The sequence below is a fragment of the Salmo trutta genome, unplaced genomic scaffold (genome assembly GCF_901001165.1).
Source record: "Salmo trutta unplaced genomic scaffold, fSalTru1.1, whole genome shotgun sequence".
In the NCBI taxonomy this organism is placed as follows: domain Eukaryota; kingdom Metazoa; phylum Chordata; class Actinopteri; order Salmoniformes; family Salmonidae; genus Salmo; species Salmo trutta.
This window is the reverse complement of record NW_021823195.1, coordinates 1,755,537-1,772,646: the sequence shown is the minus strand read 5'-3', so window position 1 is coordinate 1,772,646 and position 17,110 is coordinate 1,755,537. Positions and strand designations below refer to the sequence as shown.

Sequence of the window (17,110 nt, the reverse complement as noted above, 5' to 3'; positions counted from 1 at the left end):
GGCTAGTTAGTTAGCGGTGGTGCGCGCTAATAGCGTTTCAATCGGGTGACGTCACTCGCTCTGAGACCTTGAAGTAGTTGTTCCCCCTTTGTTGTTCCCCCTCTGCAAAGGGCCGCGGCTTTTGTGGCGCGATGGGTAACGATGCTTTGTAGGGTGTCGGTTGTTGATGTGTGCAGAGGATCCCTGGTTCGAGCCCAGGTTGGGGCGAGGAGAGGGACGGAAGCTATACGGTTACACTATAATGGGAGTCATGAACATGTTGTTCAAAGTCATGGAGAAGTCATGGAAAACGTGTATAAACCCTTAACAGTGAATAATCAGAGGTCACTATAGCATAATGTCATTTGTGAATTTCGGTGAACATGCTTCGATGGAGCTCTATGCACAATTCCTTCGACCTCATGGTTTGGTTTTTGCTCTGACATGCATTTTCAACTGTGGGACCTTATATAGACAGGTGTGTGCCTTTCCAAATCATGTCCAATCAATTGAATTTACCACAGGTGGACTCCAATCAATTTGTAGAAACATCTCAAGGATGATCAATGGAAACAGGATGGACCTGAGCTTAATTTCGAGTCTCATAGTCAAGGGTCTGAATACTTATGTAAATAAGGTATTTCTGTTTTAATTTTTTATAAATTTGCTAAAATTAAAAAACTGTTTTCGATTTGTCATCATGGGGTATAGTGTGTAGATTGATGAGAAAAAAAAAGAATTGTATACATTTCAGGATAAGGCTGTAAAGTAACAAAATGTAGAAAAGGGTCTGAATACTTTCCGAATGCACTGTATAATAATACTTCCTACATGCAACTCCCTTAAAAATGTCAAATTGACTTTTACTCAACTAATTGCTTAGCATTTGTCGCGCATTAAGCGCAGGATTTTGCCACCGGCAGCAGCCATCGGGTATTTCTTGTGCGGAGGCGTGTCTAAACGTTCACTTTTTCACCGGTGTGTTGAAGCGGCTGAAAGCGAGCAGACTGGAAACATGCCCCGTTAATGTGGCGGCTGGATTTGGATCGGATTTCTCCCACCCAGACAAAATAAGATGATAGTGAAGTTTATCTGTGCGGTTGTTACCCGGTCCCTATTCCTCCTCATCTCTCTGATAGGAGTATGGAGGGTGGTCTGGGTTAAGAATAATGCTCTTTATTGGTTCTTAACGATCCTTTATCTTCCTCTGGTGGTCGAGATGATTCTAACCCTGAAGAGAAAACAATTACAGGATTATAAATGGTAAATCTAAATAACATAAAACTGTGAAATTACAGGATTATAAATGGTAAATCTAAATAACATACAACTGTGAAATTACTTTTTTCTTAAAGTTTAGTAGCCTTAAAAGTTTTTTTTAATACCTTTTCATTTTATCTTTCCATGTCTCCAGGTTTTCTCCTGCCATCTTCCTGTTCCTCATCAGTATCATACCATCTCTATGGATTCTAGAGTTACATCATCAAGAGAACAAAGCTACTGATTCCAGGGTAAGGACTTTGATTTGCTGTTTTATTTAGGCTTTTTAATCATTTATTCCTTCACTTTAGTTGTACATTTATGTGTAACTTGCATAATGAGCGGAAATCATATACTGTACTCTGTGTAAATAATGCTGAATGTTATCATATACTGTACTCTGTGTAAATAATGCTGAATGTTAACATATACTGTACTCTGTGTAAATAATGCTGAATGTTACCATATACTGTACTCTGTGTAAATAATGCTGAATGTTACCATATACTGTACTCTGTGTAAATAATGCTGAATGTTATCATATACTGTACTCTGTGTAAATAATGCTGAATGTTACCATATACTGTACTCTGTGTAAATAATGCTGAATGTTATCATATACTGTACTCTGTGTAAATAATGCTGAATGTTACCATATACTGTACTCTGTGTAAATAATGCTGAATGTTATCATATACTGTACTCTGTGTAAATAATGCTGAATGTTACCATATACTGTACTCTGTGTAAATAATGCTGAATGTTATCATATACTGTACTCTGTGTAAATAATGCTGAATGTTATCATATACTGTACTCTGTGTAAATAATGCTGAATGTTACCATATACTGTACTCTGTGTAAATAATGCTGAATGTTATCATATACTGTACTCTGTGTAAATAATGCTGAATGTTATCATATACTGTACTCTGTGTAAATAATGCTGAATGTTATCATATACTGTGTGTAAATGATGTTGTTTATTTTCTATTGTCCACACTGTAGGCTAGAACACATAGTATAGTATCAATTTTAACTCATGTACTGTATGTCTGTTCATCTTCATCAGTGTGACAAACGGGATTCATCTGAAAACATAAAGAGCCTGATAAACATGTGGAGAGGGAATTCCACCAATGGCAGCGAGACTTTATTCCAGGTAGGCAGAAGCCACAGTGTTTCCTGTGTCCTGAAGGTTTTTCCTACAGGCCTGTCTAGACAGAGGCTGTCTTTATTAACACCAGTTTGTTTGGTAATGCTGCTGCTGCACCTCAAAGACTCTTATTGTGAGCTGGGACTTTTTTTTATAACTAAAATACATCGGCAGAAGTGCTTTTTTTAACACAACAACACTTATTAATAAAAACGATTACAAGCTTAGTCACACTGGACTTTTATTCATCTGGCCTACTCTGCTGCTGGCTTTAGGACCCTCCCCTGGTCTGAACTGGGGCCCTTCTCTCCCTTAACCTCTTTGAAAACATTCATTGATGTTTTTTAAGGAGTTTTTGAGATACTGATCTTTAATAATAACAATTCTGGATGGAGTTACCTAGCCAGTAATAACCTCTAATCAGTTATACTAACCACTATGTGTCTCTCTGGATGGAGTTACCTAGCCAGTAATAACCTCTAATCAGTTATACTAACCACTATGTGTTTCTCTGGATGGAGTTACCTAGCCAGTAATAACCTCTAATCAGTTATACTAACCACTATGTGTTTCTCTGGATGGAGTTACCTAGCCAGTAATAACCTCTAATCAGTTATACTAACCACTATGTGTTTCTCTGGATGGAGTTACCTAGCCAGTAATAACCTCTAATCAGTTATACTAACCACTATGTGTCTCTCTGGATGGAGTTACCCAGCCAGTAATAACTAATCAGTTATACTAACCACTATGTGTCTCTCTGGATGGAGTTACCTAGCCAGTAATAACTAATCAGTTATACTAACCACTATGTGTCTCTCTGGATGGAGTTACCTAGCCAGTAATAACTAATCAGTTATACTAACCACTATGTGTTTCTCTGGATGGAGTTACCTAGCCAGTAATAACCTCTAATCAGTTATACTAACCACTATGTGTTTCTCTGGATGGAGTTACCTAGTCAGTAATAACTAATCAGTTATACTAACCACTATGTGTCTCTCTGGATGGAGTTACCCAGCCAGTAATAACCTCTAATCAGTTATACTAACCACTATGTGTCTCTCTGGATGGAGTTACCTAGTCAGTAATAACTAATCAGTTATACTAACCACTATGTGTCTCTCTGGATGGAGTTACCTAGCCAGTAATAACCTCTAATCAGTTATACTAACCACTATGTGTCTCTCTGGATGGAGTTACCTAGCCAGTAATAACTAATCAGTTATACTAACCACTATGTGTCTCTCTGGATGGATTTACCTAGCCAGTAATAACCTCTAATCAGTTATACTAACCACTATGTGTCTCTCTGGATGGAGTTACCTAGCCAGTAATAACTAATCAGTTATACTAACCACTATGTGTTTCTCTGGATGGAGTTACCTAGCCAGTAATAACTAATCAGTTATACTAACCACTATGTGTCTCTCTGGATGGAGTTACCTAGCCAGTAATAACTAATCAGTTATACTAACCACTATGTGTTTCTCTGGATGGAGTTACCTAGCCAGTAATAACCTCTAATCAGTTATACTAACCACTATGTGTCTCTCTGGATGGAGTTACCTAGCCAGTAATAACTAATCAGTTATACTAACCACTATGTGTCTCTCTGGATGGAGTTACCTAGCCAGTAATAACCTCTAATCAGTTATACTAACCACTATGTGTTTCTCTGGATGGAGTTACCTAGCCAGTAATAACTAATCAGTTATACTAACCACTATGTGTTTCTCTGGATGGAGTTACCTAGCCAGTAATAACTAATCAGTTATACTAACCACTATGTGTCTCTCTGGATGGAGTTACCTAGCCAGTAATAACTAATCAGTTATACTAACCACTATGTGTCTCTCTGGATGGAGTTACCTAGCCAGTAATAACCTCTAATCAGTTATACTAACCACTATGTGTTTCTCTGGTTGGCCCAACAGGGTTCAGTATCTCTGTTGTCGTCAGTGTGTGCTAACGACTGGATCCTAGGCCTCCACCAGACCCTGTTGATCCTGCTGGTCATAGGGAAGTGGCTGCTTCCTGTAGCAGGAGGGGTGACCAGGGATGAACTCTCTCAGCTCCTCCTCATCTTCGTTGGCACTGCCGCTGACATCCTGGAGTTCACCTCAGAGACGCTGTTGGATGTCAAGTGAGTCCCTAAACCCCGACCCCTAACCTCTAACCCCTAACCTCTAACCCCTAACCCTTAACCCTTAACCCCTGACCCCTAACTCCTAACCCCTAACCTCAGAGATACTGTCTGATGTCAAGTCAGTACCTTAACCCCTAACCCTAACCCCTAACCCCTAACCCCTACCCCCTAACCCCTAACCTCAGAGATACTGTCTGATGTCAAGTCAGTACCTTAACCCCTAACCCTGACCCTTAACCCCTGACCCCTAACCCTGACCCCTAACCTCTAACCCCTAACCCCTGACCATGACCCCTAACCCCTGACCCCTAACCCCTAACCCCTAACCTCAGAGATACTGTCTGATGTAGATATTTTATGTCAGTAGACATTATATGTAGCCTGGGTGCCAGTCTTTCTGCACTCTTGGCATGACAATTCCATAAGGAACAGAAACAGACTGAACCCAGGCTACAGTAGCATGACAATTCCATAAAGAACAGAAACAGACTGAACCCAGGCTACAGTAGCCTGACAATTCCATAAGGAACAGAAACAGACTGAACCCAGGCTACAGTAGCATGACAATTCCATAAGGAACAGAAACAGACTGAACCCAGGCTACAGTAGCATGACAATTCCATAAGGAACAGAAACAGACTGAACCCAGGCTACAGTAGCATGACAATTCCATAAGGAACAGAAACAGACTGAACCCAGGCTACAGTAGCATGACAATTCCATAAGGAACAGAAACAGACTGGACCCAGGCTACAGTAGCCTGACAATTCCATAAGGAACAGAAACAGACTGGACCCAGGCTACAGTAGCAGTGCAGAGAAACATACATGAGAATGTTTCTGCAGCTTCACACCCTTAACAATGTTCAACGATGTCTCCCACAGGGACAGCAGTCCCAGCATGGTGTACGTCATCCTAGGAGTCTGGACGTGGAGCATGTTCCAGTTTCCTCTCCACCTGTCAGGTACTGTGTGTTTCTATACCGGCTCTTCTTATGGTTACGGTAACTATAATGTTAGTGCTCTGTTATACAGGGAGTTACGGTAACCATAATGTTATTGCTCTGTTATACAGGGAATTATGGTAACCATAATGTTATTGCTCTGTTATACAGGGAATTACGGTAATCATAATGTTATTGCTCTGTTAGACAGGGAATTATGGTAACCATATTGTTATTGGTCTGTTATACAGGGATTTACGGTAACCATAATGTTATTGCTCTGTTATACAGGGAATTACGGTAACCATAATGTTATTGCTCTGTTATACAGGGAATTATGGTAACCATAATGTTATTGCACTGTTATGCAGGGAATTATGGTAACCATAATGTTATTGCTCTGTTATACAGGGAATTATGGTAATGACAATATTTTTCCACAAGAATTTCTTGGGACCCCATCGCAAATATATTTATATTTATTTTATTCAGTCAGTATGTATGCAGCGATATTTAGACACAGATGTGTATTTCAATGTCACTAACTTATCTCACATGACCAGTTGACCAATGTCTCTTCTCTCCCCAGTGTCTACCTCCAGACCTGATGAATATTCAGAGGGGGATCAGGGTGTGTCTCTGCTGGCCAGACTAAGGACAGATATCTGGAGCATGGTGGAGAGCCTCTTCATCCAGGACGGACCCTTCCTGGTGGTCCGCCTCACCCTCGTCCTCCACTTCCACGTCGTACACCAGATGCTCATCTTCTTCGCCATCAAGAACTTCCTGGTGGTCGTTCTGAACTTCTACCGTCTGTTCGTCATCTACACCGACTACAAGGCTTCAGGTTGATCTGAGGTTATAACAAGATGAAGATTCAGCTGTAAACTGGAACTGATAAATATCTCTGGGTTAGGGTGGGTAGACGGCTGACAGCAGGGGTGTCTGTCTCTCTGAACACTGGGTAATATCTCTGGGTTAGGGTGGGTAGACGGCTGACAGCCGTCTGTCTGGATTACTAACAGTCACAGCTACTGACAAATTATGAACATAAGATTGTTCATGTTTGTTTGATCTCAAATTAGATCTTTGGGTGCAACGCTTTATTTGTACAGTTTATGGGTGGAACTAGAGGTCGACCGATTATGCTTTTTCAACGCCGATACCGATTCCGATTATTGGAGGACCAAAAAAAGCCGATGCCGATTAATCGGCCGATTTTCTATTTATTTGTAATAATGACAATTACAACAATACTGTATGAACACTTATTTTAACTTAATATAATACATAAATACTATCAATTTAGCCTCAACTAAATAATGAAACATGTTCAATTTGGATTAAATAATGCAAAAACAAAGTGTTGGAGAAGAAAGTAAAAGTGCAATATGTGCCATGTAAGAAAGCTAACGTTTAAGTTCCTTGCTCAGAACATGAGAACATATGAAAGCTGGTGGTTCCTTTTAACATGAGTCTTCAATATTCCCAGGTAAGAAGTTTTAGGTTGTAGTTATTATAGGAATTATAGGACTATTTCTCTCTATACGATTTGTATTTCATATACCTTTGACTATTGGATGTTCTTATAGGCACTTTAGTATTGCCAGTGTAGCAGTATAGCTTCCGTCCCTCTCCTCGCTCCTACCTGGGCTTGAACCAGGAACACATCGACAAAAGCCACCCTCGAAGCAGCGTTACCCATGTAGAGCAAGGGGAACAACTCCTCCAAGTCTCAGAGCGAGTGACGTTTGAAACGCTATTAGCGTGCACCCGGCTAACTAGCTAGCCATTTCACATCGGTTACACCAGCCTAATCTTGGGAGTTGACAGGCTTGAAGTCATAAACAGCGCAATGCATTGCGAAGAGCTGCTGGCAAAACGCACGAAAGTGCTATTTTGAATGAATGCTTATGAGCCTGCTGGTGCCTACCACCGCTCAGTCAGACTGCTCTATCAAATCATAGACTTAATTATAACATAATAACACACAGAAATACGAGCCTTAGGTCATTAATATGGTCGAATCCGGAAACTATCATCTCGAAAACAAAATGTTATTCCTGTTACATTGCACAACCTTCAGTGTTATGTCATAATTACGTAAAATTCAGGCAAATTAGTTCACAACGAGCCAGGCGGCCCAAACTGTTGCATATACCCTGACTGCGTGCAATGAACGCAAAAGGACACAATTTCACCTGGTTATAATGGCCTGCTAACCTGGATTTCTTTTAGCTAAATATGCAAGTTTAAAAATATATACTTCTGTGTATTGATTTTAAGAAAGGCATTGATGTTTATGGTTAGGTACAGTCGTGCAACGATTGTGCTTTTTTCGCAAATGCGCTTTTGTTAAATCATCCCCCGTTTGGCGAAGTAGGCTGTCTTTGTTAGGAAGAAATAGTCTTCACAGTTTGCAACGAGCCAGGCGGCCAAAACTGCTGCATATACCCTGACTCTGTTTGCAAGAGAAGTGACACATTTTCCCTAGTTAAAAGAAATTCATGTTAGCAGGCAATATTAACTAAATATGCAGGTTTAAAAATATATACTTGTGTATTGATTTTAAGAAAGGCATTGATGTTTCTGGTTGGAGCAACGTGTACCTAAGCGATTATATGCAACGCAGGACAGGCTAGATAAACTAGTAATATCATCAACCATGTGTAGTTAACTAGTGATTATGATTGATTGATTGTTTTTTATAAGATAAGTTTAATGCTAGCTAGCAACTTACCTTGGCTTCTTACTGCATTCGCGTAACAGGCAGGCTCCTCGTGGAGTGCAATGGAAAGCAGGTGGTTAGAGCGTTAGACTAGTTAACCGTAAGGTTGCAAGATTGAATCCCTGAGCTGACAAGGTAAAAATCTGTCGTTCTGCCCCTGAACAAGGCAGTTAACCCACTGTTCCTAGGCTGTTATTGAAAATAAGAATATGTTCTTAACTGACTTGCCTAGTTAAATAAAGGTCTAAAAAATATATATATATATATATATATTTGTTTTTTTAAATCGGCCAAATCGGCATCCAAAAATACCGATTTCCGATTGTTATGAAAACTTGAAATCGGCCCGAAATAATCGGCCATTCCCATTAATCGGTCGACCTCTAGGTGGAACCCTTTAAATAAAATACAATTGGTCAGATACACGTGTTTAGCAGATGTTATTGGTTACATACACGTGGTAAGCCAGATGTTATTGGTCACGTGGTTAGCAGATGTTATTGCCGGTGTAGCGAAATGCTTGTGTTTCTAGCTCCAACAGAGCAGTAATATCTAACAATTTCACAACATAAACCCAATACACACAAATCTATAGTAAAGGAATGAAATTAAGAATATATACATATATGGATGAGCGACGTCAGAGCGGAACGGACTAAGATACAGTAGAATAGAATACAGTATATACATATGAGATGAGTAATACATAGACTAAGATACAGTAGATAGTATAGAATACAGTATATACATATGAGATGAGTAATACATAGACTAAGATACAGTAGATAGTATAGAATACAGTATATACATATGAGATGAGTAATACATAGACTAAGATACAGTAGAATAGAATACAGTATATACATATGAGATGAGTAATGCAAGATATGTAAACATTATTAAAGTGGCATTATTAAAGTGACTAGTGTTCCAATTATTAAATTGGCCAATGATTTCAAGTCAGTATGTTGGCAGCAGCCCCTCAATGTTAGTGATGGCTGTTTAATAGTCTGATGTCCTTGAGATAGAAGCTATTTTTCAGTCTCTCGGTCTCAGCTTTGATGCACATGTACTGACCTCGCCTTCTGGATGATAGCGGGGTGAACAGGCAGTGGCTCGGGTGGTTGTTGTCCTTGATGATCTTTTTGGCCTTTCTGTGACATCGGGTGGTGTAGGTGTCCTGGAGGGCAGGTATCTTGCCCCTGGTGATGCGTTGGGCAGACCTCACTACCCTCTGGAGAGCCCTGCGGTTGAGGGAGGTGCAGTTGCCGTACCAAGTGGTGATACAGCCCGACAGGATGCTCTCAATTGTGCATTTGTAAAAGTTTGAGGGTTTTAGGTGCCAAGCTGTTGCACCTTCTTCACCACACTGTCTCTGTGGATGGACCATTTCAGTTTGTCAGTGATGTGTACGCCGAGGAACTTGAAGCTTTCCACCTTCTCCACTACTGTCCTGTCGATGTGGTTAGGGGCTGCTCCCTCTGCTGTTTCCACGATCATCTCCTTTGTTTTGTTGACGTTGAGTGAGAGGTTATTTTCCTGGCACCACACTCCCAGAGCCCTCACCTCCTCCCTGTAGGCCGTCTCGTCCCCTTGTGGGGCCCCAGTGTTGAGGTTCAGCGAAGTGGAGGTGTTGTTACCTACCTTCACCACCTGGGGGCGACCCGTCAGGAAGTCTAGGACCCAATTGCAAAGAGCGGGGCTCAGACCCAGTGCCTCGAGCTTAATGATGAGTTTGGAGGGTACTGTGGTGTTGAACGCTGAGCTGTAATCAATGAACAGCATTGTTACCTAGGTATTCCTCTTGTCCAGACGGGTTAGGGCAGTGGGCAGAGGGATGGCGATTGCATCGTCTGTGGATCTATCGGGGCGGCAAATTATTTGGACAGCCTGTGTGTGGAATGTCAGTGGATGGTTTTAATCAGTAGTCAGTATAGCTACATAGTAGCAACACTCAGAACAGAAGAATGAAAATTACATGTCGTTTTATTATTTAGCATCTTTAGTATTTTATTCACCGTAGAGTTTAATGTATGGCCAAGCGTTGTTTTATCTTTCATTTACAATCTGTAGAAACTATGAGAATAGAAAGTTTCAGAACTTGTGTGAAACATCACAGCACAGTTGAAAGAAAATATGGCAAATAGAAATTAAATGGATGATGGTGCTCAGAGATAGATGGGAGGGGTTGGATGGAGCTGAAGGATGGGACTGGATGGAGCTGAAGGATGGGACTGGATGGAGCTGAAGGATGGGACTGGATGGAGCTGAAGGATGGGACTGGATGGAGCTGAAGGATGGGACTGGATGGAGCTGAAGGATGGGACTGGATGGAGCTGAAGGATGGGACTGGATGGAGCTGAAGGATGGGACTGGATGGAGCTGAAGGATGGGACTGGATGGAGCTGGAGGATGGGACTGGATGGAGCTGAAGGATGGGACTGGATGGAGCTGAAGGATGGGACTGGATGGAGCTGAAGGATGGGACTGGATGGAGCTGAAGGATGGGACTGGATGGAGCTGAAGGATGGTTATATATATATACAGTGCATTCTCTGTAACTCTGTCCTCTGTTATGGGAGATATAATGTCTCTGTAACTCTGTCTTCTGTTATGGGAGATATAATGTCTCTGTAACTCTGTCCTCTGTTATGGGAGATATAATGTCTCTTTAACTCTGTCTTCTGTTATGGGAGATATAATGTCTCTGTAACTCTGTCCTCTGTTATGGGAGATATAATGGAATGTAGGACTGAACAAATCTCCAGACTTCAAAGCCTTGTTTATAACAAGATGTAAACAGCTGATTGGCTTCTGTTGTTGTTGTTTACTCTTCACTTCCAGAATAATGAGCTGGGTTGAAGTCATTCCACACAATCCCATATCGAGTTCTGTTTTCGTGAAATGGGTTTTTATTTGATATGAAGGAGTGGATTTGATCCCTTCAACCTGACGTTAATGTAGCCTTTCTTCTGTAAATTGGTGAATTCCATGACAATTCCTGTTTACAAACTGCTTATCAGGATGTCTGTTGGGGAAATCAAGATGGTCATTTATCAAATGGAAAGAAAATTCCATTCTGATCTCTCATGTACACCAAGCGTCCAAAACATTAGGAACACCTGCTCTTTCCATGACATAGACTGACCAGGTGAATCCAGGTGAAAGCTCTGATCCCGTATTGATGTCACATGTTAAATCCACTCCAATCAGGGAGGAGACGGTTAAAGAAGGATTTTTAAGCCTTGAGACCATTGAGACATGGATAGTGTATGTGTGCCATTCAGAGGGTGAACGGACAAGACAACAGATGTAAGTGCCTTTGAACGGGGTATGGTAGTAGGTGACGGGTAAACCGGTTTGAGTGTGTCAAGAACTGCAATGCTGCAGGTTTTTTTTCACTCTCAACAGTTTCCTGTGTGTATCCAGAATGGTCCACCACCCAAAGGACATCCAGCCAACTTGATACAACTGTGGGGAAGTCAACATGGGCCAGCATCCCTGTGGAACGCTTTCAACACCTTGTAGAGTCCACGCCCCGATGAATCGAGGCTGTTCTGAGGGCAAAAGGGAGTGCAATTCAATATCAGGAACATGTTCCTAATGTTTTGTCCACTCAGTTTAGTACAGTATCATTATACTGTTGAAGGAGGAGTAATTACACGATCTGTCCACCAGGAGGAGGTATGGTCACTAAACAACAATAGTAATTACACCATCTGTCCACCAGGAGGAGGTATGGTCACTAAACAACAATAGTAATTACACCATCTGTCCACCAGGAGGTATGGTCAGTAAACAACAATAGTAATTACACCATCTGTCCACCAGGAGGAGGTATGGTCACTAAACAACAATAGTAATTACACCATCTGTCCACCAGGAGGTATGGTCACTAAACAACAATAGTAATTACACCATCTGTCCACCAGGAGGAGGTATGGTCACTAAACAACAATAGTAATTACACCATCTGTCCATCAGGAGGAGGTATGGTCACTAAACAACAATAGTAATTACACCATCTGTCCTCCAGGAGGAGGTATGGTCACTAAACAACGTTAGTAATTACACCATCTGTCCTCCAGGAGGAGGTATGGTCACTAAACAACAATAGTAATTACAACATCTGTCCACCAGGAGGAGGTATGGTCACTAAACAACAATAGTAATTACACCATCTGTCCACCAGGAGGAGGTATTGTCACTAAAAAACAATAGTAATTACACCATCTGTCCACCAGGAGGTATTATTACTAAACAACAATAGTAATTACACCATCTGTCCACCAGGAGGAGGTATGATAACTAAACAACAATAGTAATTACACCATCTGTCCACCAGGAGGTATAGTCCCTAAACAACAATATTAATTACACCATCTGTCCACCAGGAGGAGGTATGGTCACTAAACAACAATAGTAATTACACCATCTGTCCACCAGGAGGTATGGCCACTAAACAACAATAGTAATTACACCATCTGTCCACCAGGAGGTATGGTCACTAAACAACAATAGTAATTACACCATCTGTCCACCAGGAGGTATGGTCACTAAACAACAATAGTAATTACACCATCTGTCCACCAGGAGGAGGTATGGTCACTAAACAACAATAGTAATTACACCATCTGTCCACCAGGAGGTATGGCCACTAAACAACAATAGTAATTGCACCATCTGTCCACCAGGAGGAGGTATGGTCACTAAATAATAATAGTAATTACACCATCTGTCCACCAGGAGGAGGTATGGTCACTAAACAACAATAGTAATTACACCATCTGTCCACCAGGAGGAGGTATGATCACTAAACAACAATAGTAAATACACCATCTGTCCACCAGGAGGTATGGCCACTAAACAACAATAGTAATTACACCATCTGTCCACCAGGAGGTATGGTCACTAAACAACAATAGTAATTACACCATCTGTCCACCAGGAGGTATGGTCACTAAACAACAATAGTTATTACACCATTGGTCGACCAGGAGGAGGTATGGTCACTAAACAACAATAGTAATTAAACCATCTGTCCACCAGGAGGTATGGCCACTAAACAACAATAGTAATTGCACCATCTGTCCACCAGGAGGTATGGTCACTAAACAACAATAGTAATTACACCATCTGTCCACCAGGAGGAGGTATGGTCACTAAACAATAATAGTAATTACACCATCTGTCCACCAGGAGGAGGTATGGTCACTAAACAACAATAGTAATTACACCATCTGTCCACCAGGAGGAGGTATGGTCACTAAACAACAATAGTAATTACACCATCTGTCCACCAGGAGGTATGGCCACTAAACAACAATAGTAATTACGCCATCTGTCCACCAGGAGGAGGTATGGTCACTAAACAACAATAGTAATTACACCATCTGTCCACCAGGAGGAGGTATGGTCACTAAACAACAATAGTAATTACACCATCTGTCCTCCAGGAGGAGGTATGGTCACTAAACAACGTTAGTAATTACACCATCTGTCCTCCAGGAGGAGGTATGGTCACTAAACAACAATAGTAATTACAACATCTGTCCACCAGGAGGAGGTATGGTCACTAAACAACAATAGTAATTACACCATCTGTCCACCAGGAGGAGGTATTGTCACTAAAAAACAATAGTAATTACACCATCTGTCCACCAGGAGGTATTATTACTAAACAACAATACTAATTACACCATCTGTCCTCCAGGAGGAGGTATGATAACTAAACAACAATAGTAATTACACCATCTGTCCACCAGGAGGTATAGTCCCCTAAACAACAATAGTAATTACACCATCTGTCCACCAGGAGGAGGTATGGTCACTAAACAACAATAGTAATTACACCATCTGTCCACCAGGAGGAGGTATGGTCACTAAACAACAATAGTAATTACACCATCTGTCCACCAGGAGGTATGGCCACTAAACAACAATAGTAATTGCACCATCTGTCCACCAGGAGGTATGGTCACTAAACAACAATAGTAATTACATCCTCTGTCCTCCAGGTGGAGGTATGGTCACTAAACAAGAATAGTAATTACACCATCTGTCCACCAGGAGGTATGGCCACTAAACAACAATAGTAATTACACCATCTGTCCACCAGGAGGAGGTATGGTCACTAAACAACAATAGTAATTACACCATCTGTCCACCAGGAGGAGGTATGGCCACTAAACAACAATAGTAATTACACCATCTGTCCACCAGGAGGAGGTATGGTCACTAAACAACAATAGTAATTACACCATCTGTCCACCAGGAGGAGGTATGGTCACTAAACAACAATAGTAATTACACCATCTGTCCACCAGGAGGTATGGTCACTAAACAACAATAGTAATTACACCATCTGTCCACCAGGAGGAGGTATGGTCACTAAACAACAATAGTAATTACACCATCTGTCCACCAGGAGGTATGGCCACTAAACAACAATAGTAATTGCACCATCTGTCCACCAGGAGGAGGTATGGTCACTAATAATAATAGTAATTACACCATCTGTCCACCAGGAGGAGGTATGGTCACTAAACAACAATAGTAATTACACCATCTGTCCACCAGGAGGAGGTATGATCACTAAACAACAATAGTAAATACACCATCTGTCCACCAGGAGGTATGGCCACTAAACAACAGTAGTAATTACACCATCTGTCCACCAGGAGGTATGGTCACTAAACAACAATAGTAATTACACCATCTGTCCACCAGGAGGAGGTATGGTCACTAAACAACAATAGTAAATACACCATCTGTCCACCAGGAGGAGGTATGGTCACTAAACAACAATAGTAATTACACCATCTGTCCACCAGGAGGAGGTATGGTCACTAAACAACAATAGTAATTACACCATCTGTCCACCAGGAGGAATACCATCTGTCCACCCGGAGGAGGTTATGGTCACTAAACAACAATAGTAATTACACCATCTGTCCACCAGGAGGAGGGTATGGTTACTAAGAACAATAGTAATTACACCATCTGTCCAGCAGGAGGAGGTATGGTCACTAAACAACCATAGTAATTACACCATCTGTCCACAGGAGGAAGTATGGTCACTAAACAACAATAGTAATTACACCATCTGTCCACCCAGGAGGAAGGTATGGTCACTAAACAACAATAGTAAATTACACCATCTGTCCACAGGAGGTATGGCCCACTAAACAACAATAGTAATTACACCATCTGTCCACCAGGAGGTATGGTCACTAAACAACAATAGTAATTACACCATCTGTCCACAGGAGGTATGGTCACTAAACAACAATAGTAATTACACCATCTGTCCACCAGGAGGAGGTATGGTCACTAAACAAAATAGTAATTACACCATCTGTCCACCAGGAGGTATGGCCACTAAACAACAATAGTAATTGCACCATTGTCCACCAGGAGGAGGTATGGTCACTAAATAATAATAGTAATTACACCATCTGTCCACCAGGAGGAGGTATGGTCACTAAACAACAATATTAATTACACCCATCTGTCCACCAGGAGGAGGTATGGTCACTAAACAACAATAGTAAATACACCATCTGTCCACCAGGAGGTATGGCCACTAAACAACAATAGTAATTACACCATCTGTCCACCAGGAGGTATGGTCACTAAACAACAATAGTAATTACACCATCTGTCCACCAGGAGGTATGGTCACTAAACAACAATAGTAATTAGACCATCTGTCCACCAGGAGGAGGTATGGTCACTAAACAACAATAGTAATTACACCATCTGTCCACCAGGAGGAGGTATGGTCACTAAACAACAATATTAATTACACCATCTGTCCACCAGGAGGAGGTATGGTCACTAAACAACAATAGTAATTACGCCATCTGTCCACCAGGAGGAGGTATGGTCACTAAACAACAATAGTAATTACACCATCTGTCCACCAGGAGGAGGTATGGTCACTAAACAACAATAGTAATTACACCATCTGTCCTCCAGGTGGAGGTTTGGCCACTAAACAACAATAGTAATTACACCATCTGTCCTCCAGGAGGAGGTATGGTCACTAAACAACAATAGTAATTACACCATCTGTCCACCAGGAGGTATGGTCACTAAACAACAATAGTAATTACACCATCTGTCCACCAGGAGGAGGTATGGTCACTAAACAACAATAGTAATTACACCATCTGTCCATCAGGAGGAGGTATGGTCACTAAACAAACAATAGTAATTACACCATCTGTCCTCCAGGAGGAGGTATGGTCACTAAACAACGTTAGTAATTACACCATCTGTCCTCCAGGAGGAGGTATGGTCACTAAACAACAATAGTAATTACAACATCTGTCCACCAGGAGGAGGTATGGTCACTAAACAACAATAGTAATTACACCATCTGTTCCACCAGGAGGAGGTATTGTCACTAAAAACACCTAGTAATTACACCATCTGTCCACCAGGAGGTATTATTACTAAACAACAATAGTAATTACACCATCTGTCCACCAGGAGGAGGTATGATAACTAAACAACAATAGTAATTACACCATCTGTCCACCAGGAGGTATAGTCCCTAAACAACAATATTAATTACACCATCTGTCCACCAGGAGGAGGTATGGTCACTAAACAACAATAGTAATTACACCATCTGTCCACCAGGAGGTATGGCCACTAAACAACAATAGTAATTACACCATCTGTCCACCAGGAGGTATGGTCACTAAACAACAATAGTAATTACACCATCTGTCCACCAGGAGGTATGGTCACTAAACAACAATAGTAATTACACCATCTGTCCACCAGGAGGAGGTATGGTCACTAAACAACAATAGTAATTACACCATCTGTCCACCAGGAGGTATGGCCACTAAACAACAATAGTAATTGCACCATCTGTCCACC

General features: G+C 41.3%; 1 protein-coding gene across 1 annotated transcript; it reads left to right on the top strand.

The window, feature by feature from the left end:
* The first annotated feature begins 1,054 nt into the window (after positions 1-1,054).
* LOC115189604 (transmembrane protein 26-like) lies at positions 1,055-6,688 on the top strand. Its single transcript, XM_029748219.1, has 6 exons — positions 1,055-1,242; positions 1,394-1,490; positions 2,312-2,401; positions 4,333-4,541; positions 5,429-5,508; positions 6,077-6,688. Exons 1-6 carry the CDS (start codon positions 1,055-1,057, stop codon positions 6,337-6,339), a joined length of 927 nt encoding a protein of 308 aa, XP_029604079.1. The 3' UTR covers positions 6,340-6,688.
* The last annotated feature ends 10,422 nt before the right edge of the window (positions 6,689-17,110 follow it).

Excerpts from the sequence above, each read along its gene's own strand:
- LOC115189604 (XM_029748219.1), top strand. The coding sequence starts at position 1,055 with ATGATAGTGAAGTTTATCTGTGCGGTTGTTACCCGGTCCCTATTCCTC. Across the intron at positions 1,243-1,393 it reads CAATTACAGGATTATAAATG|GTTTTCTCCTGCCATCTTCC; the intron begins GTAAATCTAAAT and ends CCATGTCTCCAG. Across the intron at positions 1,491-2,311 it reads ACAAAGCTACTGATTCCAGG|TGTGACAAACGGGATTCATC; the intron begins GTAAGGACTTTG and ends CATCTTCATCAG.